General features: G+C 58.7%; 5 protein-coding genes across 5 annotated transcripts; 3 read left to right on the forward strand and 2 right to left on the reverse strand.

Moving 5' to 3' along the window:
* Nucleotides 1-44: 44 nt before the first annotated feature.
* Tsp_12669 (conserved hypothetical protein) lies at nucleotides 45-561 on the reverse strand. Its single transcript, XM_003368197.1, is given in 4 exon segments — nucleotides 45-171; nucleotides 237-371; nucleotides 390-473; nucleotides 512-561. The coding sequence occupies 4 exon segments, from the start codon at nucleotides 559-561 to the stop codon at nucleotides 45-47; spliced, it is 396 nt and encodes a 131-aa protein (XP_003368245.1).
* Nucleotides 562-1,241: 680 nt separating this feature from the next.
* Nucleotides 1,242-1,781, forward strand: Tsp_12670 (conserved hypothetical protein). Its single transcript, XM_003368198.1, has one exon. The coding sequence runs from the start codon at nucleotides 1,242-1,244 to the stop codon at nucleotides 1,779-1,781; it is 540 nt and encodes a 179-aa protein (XP_003368246.1).
* A 710-nt stretch (nucleotides 1,782-2,491) lies between these two features.
* On the forward strand, nucleotides 2,492-2,869 carry Tsp_12671 (conserved hypothetical protein). Its single transcript, XM_003368199.1, has one exon. The coding sequence runs from the start codon at nucleotides 2,492-2,494 to the stop codon at nucleotides 2,867-2,869; it is 378 nt and encodes a 125-aa protein (XP_003368247.1).
* Nucleotides 2,870-3,016: 147 nt separating this feature from the next.
* On the forward strand, nucleotides 3,017-3,602 carry Tsp_12672 (conserved hypothetical protein). The gene is given in 2 exon segments (XM_003368200.1): nucleotides 3,017-3,165; nucleotides 3,185-3,602. The coding sequence occupies 2 exon segments, from the start codon at nucleotides 3,017-3,019 to the stop codon at nucleotides 3,600-3,602; spliced, it is 567 nt and encodes a 188-aa protein (XP_003368248.1).
* A 920-nt stretch (nucleotides 3,603-4,522) lies between these two features.
* Nucleotides 4,523-5,047, reverse strand: Tsp_12673 (conserved hypothetical protein; the record flags this gene model as incomplete). The annotated part of the gene is given in 3 exon segments (XM_003368201.1): nucleotides 4,523-4,745; nucleotides 4,811-4,945; nucleotides 4,964-5,047. Coding segments are annotated over 3 exon segments (442 nt in total), but the record flags the coding sequence as incomplete, so codon positions are not given.
* Between the last annotated feature and the right edge of the window lie 591 nt (nucleotides 5,048-5,638).

Genomic DNA, 5,638 nt, shown 5'->3' on the forward strand with positions numbered 1-5,638 from the left:
GAGTTTCTTGCTCCGTGATTTCGCAGAGGACGCCATGGTATCCACTATCCATAGGTCGCTGGTTCGACTCCGGCTCGGAGGACCAATGTTAGAGTCAGACTAGCGACAGTAATCTGACGTTCAGGTATGAATAGACCAGACGTTCGTTCGTCCGGCCAATAAGTAAGTGGACTGTATAATAAAGAGTGGATTAGGTGTATCTTCCACGGCGTGGGCAGCGATCGGGGTCCAAAAACTCTCGTCGATGGCGATCTCCTTCGCGGACGTCTTCCGGTTCCCTAACTCCGCTAACACTGTACGTTGCGACTGCACGCTCGAAGTGTACGAATACCCGAGCTACTACCGTTGTTCCTAACGGTAAGTCGAATGCCCTTCAATAAGGTACGCACGAGTCTCTCGCTCGATCGTCCTTCCTTGCACTTCGACTCGGTTCGTCCACACTTCCCAATTCGACTCTTCGGAATACGGCAATACTGCAACCAGTACTGCAAACCACGTATTCTAGGCCGACTTCTCGCAACCAGCGCGTCCTCTTGTACAACTATCGTACCACTGACGCATACACACACAGACGTATCTCTTCTCTCTCTCTCTGTGTATCAGTATCTCTAGCGCGGCGCGCTTTCTAGCCCTACATATAGGGCCAGGGTCGGCGGCCCCGCGTTCGACCCAAACGCGAACCACCAATAGGCAGCTCGCTCGCGGCGGGAGTGCTCGCTATCTCCGGCGCCGATCTAAGGCCTTGTCAGTCTTCAATTATGTTGTCCTGGTTCGGATCTCTTGATCCTGCGCTAATCCCTTAATAGTCACGTCATGATGGCCATTTCCACGCCCTTTGATCTGACTGCCGTCGCCGCTATGGCGCACTCGCCATTGTCTCGCGAACGACGATAGATCGAGGCGCAGCAGGGGGTCTCTCTGACCCCGACTCAGAGCCGCCAGACGCCCAGATAGCGATCTGGCCGGCGATGCGCGGGTATTGTTCTTGGCCTACCCGCGACTTCTGGGCACCAGCCCTTGGCCAGGTCACACCGACTAGGTCGGTGTTGTTCCGTCCGGAACATCCTCCCCCCCGGATGGGAGAGTCACTCTCCCATCACTAACCTCGCCCGGTTTTCCGGGAGGGCATCTGGACATCCCGTCAACTTCCTCGCGAACGTTGGACGGTTCCGCCACTACTCCCGGCTTGCGATGCATCCGCCGACGGTCCTCCTTGTGATTCCACGTCGGAGCGTTCGTCCATGGTCCGCCTTCCTTGTGGCTTCGCTTCCAATGTAGTAGCCGTGTGCCGTGGTGATGCTTCGCTCTCCAATGACGCCACCATGTGGCCATCAACCGCTGATGGCAGCACCAATCCATCTCCCGATGTGGGTGTCTTCGTGTACATAGGCCGGTCGTTGCGTGACGGCAACCCGGCCTTCTGTGCTTCGGCTGCCCGCAGCCTCGATCCTCGCGCCTCATGCGCTCCGTTGGTATCCAACCGCGTTGCTCGATCGCGTTTAACGATCGACGTACCTCGGTGGGCAGCGTTCCCCAGTGCCGGTGGCAGATTCGGGTCTCTGTCCACATGTGCCTCCCTGGAGGCCCTGCCGGGTGACCCGTGGGCCCCGGCGCGTCCGGATTCTGATCTCTTACCAGCGGTTTCCGAGTTACTTCAGTCCGGTGCGGTTCCCCTTCAGTCCGCTCAGCGTCCCCGTGTTTGCCCTTTGCCGACGGGTGCCTGCCAGCGAAGCGCGGACGGTGCACGCTGGTTTGCCACGCCCCCGCTGCATTCCCTTTGATCGTTGAATGCCTGGGGTCAGCGGCGTCGTCCATCGTCGACGCCAATTCTGACTGTCTTGATGGGCTGTGGCCCACTTGCGACAACCGTGTGGTCCGTCCTGAGTCCTGAAAACCGCGCCGCCGAGCTTGTAGTGGCTCGGCTGGCCATCCGGGTCCTTGCAGCCAGGGTTTCCCGGTTATCCACTTCTTCAAGCCTCGCTCCCCAGCGAGCTGTCGACTGGTCCGTTGGACGACGTTATGGAGGCCTCGTTGCCCTGAGTGTTGCGGGAGACTGACCTGACTCTTCTCTGCACTAGACGTCGAGGTCTCCTCGCGCTTCTCCATGGCCTCCTTGTTCCCTTCTGGAACGTCTTCTTCCGGGATGATCTCCACTGCCTCGATCTCCCCAGTTTTCCGCAACGCCACATCGGCGGATTTCCCAGAATTCGTCAGGAAGGTTTCCACTTCCGCAGTCCACCTGGGGCTTGCTCTCCCACGAACTACCCAGCCGAATAGCGCCTCCAACGCTACTGGACCGCCGGTCGCCCTGCTCCTCATACGACCGGTGACGAAGCCAAAGTAGTAGTCGACCTCTATCCGCACGTCGACTCCTATGGGCGGCCATTGCCGCCGCTTCATCTTGGTGACAGCCGCCTCCTGCGACTTGTCCGATATGTCCATCTCCCCCTGTCGGACCTTCTCGCGGATCCGCTGGATGGCAAACGCTCCCATGCGGCGACTTGCCACCGGCTGGCCCAAACTGCCAACGGCCCCCGACCGGACGTCAACTTTCCATAGTCCACGCTCCCGATCCACGCAGCCTCCGACCTTGCCAACACGGAGATTTCCATACGATCCGTCGAGCTCCAACCTCTTCGACGCTACGGCTCCATCCGCGGTGGGGTCTCTGGCCGGCGCTATTCTTGACGACCCAACCTCCCCGAACTTCCGCAGGGGGCTGTCATCCGAATCTTCGCCTTTCGACAAGACTTTGGCCTCGATGGATCGTCTTCGGGCGGCTCTCCCGCACGTGATCCACCCAAGGCGGGTCTCCACGGCCACTGACCCACCGATCGCTCTTCGAATGCGACCGGTCACGAGCTCGTAATAGTAGTCGATGCCGACCAATACATCGACCATGAGCGGCGTTCCTTGTCGCTGTCCACCCTCGGGTACGGTCCTTGCCGGTGTCCCGTCCGGGGACTCCGCCGGCCCTGATTTACCGTAGACCCGAGGAATTGCAAGCGCCTTCACCATGGTGCTTGCGTCCGGTCGGCCTGAGCTTCCAACCGCTCCAAGCCGAAATTCCACTCTACGCCATCGGCGCTCCGGCCCTCCACGACCTCCGAGAGTTGTGAGGCGACAACGTTCATGGGGCCCAGTGAGTCCGAGAGCTTTCGCCACGTCCTTCCGGATGAAGGAGATTGCGGCCCCGGTGTCCAGCAGGCAATTCACCACCACGTGGTTTCCGTTTGGCCCATAAGCGCAAGCACGGGCGGTCTGGAGTCCTTTCCCGGAGGTGCTTCGCACGACCAAAAGACCCTGGTGGGTGCGGTCAGACTCTGAAGACCCTGTCGATTCCCTCGTCGAGGGCGGATGAAGGAGCCGATGATGCGCCTGGCGACATCCGTCCACTCCACAGGGTCGACTTCCTCGGCATCCTTTCGCCATATGCCCGGTCTCCAGACATCGAAAGCAGACTTCCTTGGTTCGCGCCATGTCTCTCCTCCTGGACAGGTCCGCCTTCAGGAACTTCTCACACTCTTCCGCCTTATGCTCCCCACCACAGAACGGGCAGCCCTTGGCGGCGACCACTGCCAACGCCGCCGCAGTTGATCTGATGCGATCCCCATATCTCTGTTCAGGACGCGACGGTTTCGACGAGGGCGTCCGTTGTTCCGACTTCGCTGCAGGTGTTTTCGCTTCTCCATTCGACTTGGCGAGCAGATTCGCCTGCCATTGAGCGAATTCCAAAAACTTCTGCAGGTTGTCCTCTTCTTCGGCTGCATCCGGTCCGATGTTGGTGTCCCAGGCCCTTATCAACGCCGGGGGAAATTTGTCCAGCAACATCGGCATCAGGACCTCGCTTGCGGGGAGACGGCCGGCGAATGGATCTCTATCCAGAGCAGTGAGACAACGCAGATGTTTAGTCACTTCGTCCACCAGGGACTGGATGCCCCGCGCCGATATCTCGCGGCACGCTGGCTCCCTCCATAGGGCAGCCAAATGCTCGCGTATCACTTGTCTCGGTCGACCGAAACGCTTCTTCAAAATGTCCACGGCCTGGGGGTAGTTCTCTGGAGTGAGCGGGATGCCTTCAATGGCGTTCCTCGCCGTCCCTTCGGTGTTGGACAACAAGTAGGTGAACTTGGTGGCGTTGTCCAAGTCATTCCGTTTGTGTACGTTGGCCTCGAACTGGGCCCAAAAGGAAGGGAATTCCAACACCTTCCCCGTAAACTTCGGGAGAGTCACCTCCGGCAACCTCCCATTGCTGGACCGAACCGCCGGCATGCCCGCGCTAACATTGCCGCTACCGATGGGGCCTTCTCCGCGCGCCTCAACCATCCTTGCGCGTGCACGAGCCTTTCCCTCACGGTAGTTCTGGCGACATAACGCCCAGGCAACTATCGCGGCTTGCCGCTCTTCACCTTCCAGGTCCAGCTCCACTTCGGTTTGGAGCGCGTCTGCGGCCCGGAACGACTCCTCCATTAACGAGACCTGCTCTTCTACCTCAAAGACATCGGCGGAACTGATGCACAACTCATCCAGTTCTGCCAACAGTCGGTTCAGCCGATCTTTGAGGGCCACGAGTTTCTTGCTCCGTGATTTCGCAGAGGACGCCATGGTATCCACTATCCGTAGGTTGCTGGTTTTCGATTGATCCGGCTCGGAGGACCAATGTTAGAGTCAGACTAGCGACAGTAATCTGACGTTCAGGTATGAATAGACCAGACGTTCGTTCGTCCGGCCAATAAGTAAGTGGACTGTATAATAAAGAGTGGATTAGGTGTATCTTCCACGGCGTGGGCAGCGATCGGGGTCCAAAAACTCTCGTCGATGGCGATCTCCTTCGCGGACGTCTTCCGGTTCCCTAACTCCGCTAACACTGTACGTTGCGACTGCACGCTCGAAGTGTACGAATACCCGAGCTACTACCGTTGTTCCTAACGGTAAGTCGAATGCCCTTCAATAAGGTACGCACGAGTCTCTCGCTCGATCGTCCTTCCTTGCACTTCGACTCGGTTCGTCCACACTTCCCAATTCGACTCTTCGGAATACGGCAATACTGCAACCAGTACTGCAAACCACGTATTCTATGCCGACTTCTCGCAACCAGCGCGTCCTCTTGTACAACTATCGTACCACTGACGCATACACACACAGACGTATCTCTTCTCTCTCTCTCTGTGTATCAGTATCTCTAGCGCGGCGCGCTTTCTAGCCCTATATATAGGGCCAGGGTCGGCGGCCCCGCGTTCGACCCAAACGCGAACCACCAATAGGCAGCTCGCTCGAGGCGGGAGTGCTCGCTATCTCCGGCGCCGATCTAAGGCCTTGTCAGTCTTCAATTATGTTGTCCTGGTTCGGATCTCTTGATCCTGCGCTAATCCCTTAATAGTCACGTCATGATGGCCATTTCCACGCCCTTTGATCTGACTGCCGTCGCCGCTATGGCGCACTCGCCATTGTCTCGCGAACGACGATAGATCGAGGCGCAGCAGGGGGGTCTCTCTGACCCCGACTCAGAGCCGCCAGACGCCCAGATAGCGATCTGGCCGGCGATGCGCGGGTATTGTTCTTGGCCTACCCGCGACTTCTGGGCACCAGCCCTTGGCCAGGTCACACCGACTAGGTCGGTGTTGTTCCGTCCGGAACA

Source organism: Trichinella spiralis (genome assembly GCF_000181795.1).
Source record: "Trichinella spiralis strain ISS 195 chromosome Unknown Scfld2905, whole genome shotgun sequence".
Lineage (NCBI taxonomy): Eukaryota > Metazoa > Nematoda > Enoplea > Trichinellida > Trichinellidae > Trichinella > Trichinella spiralis.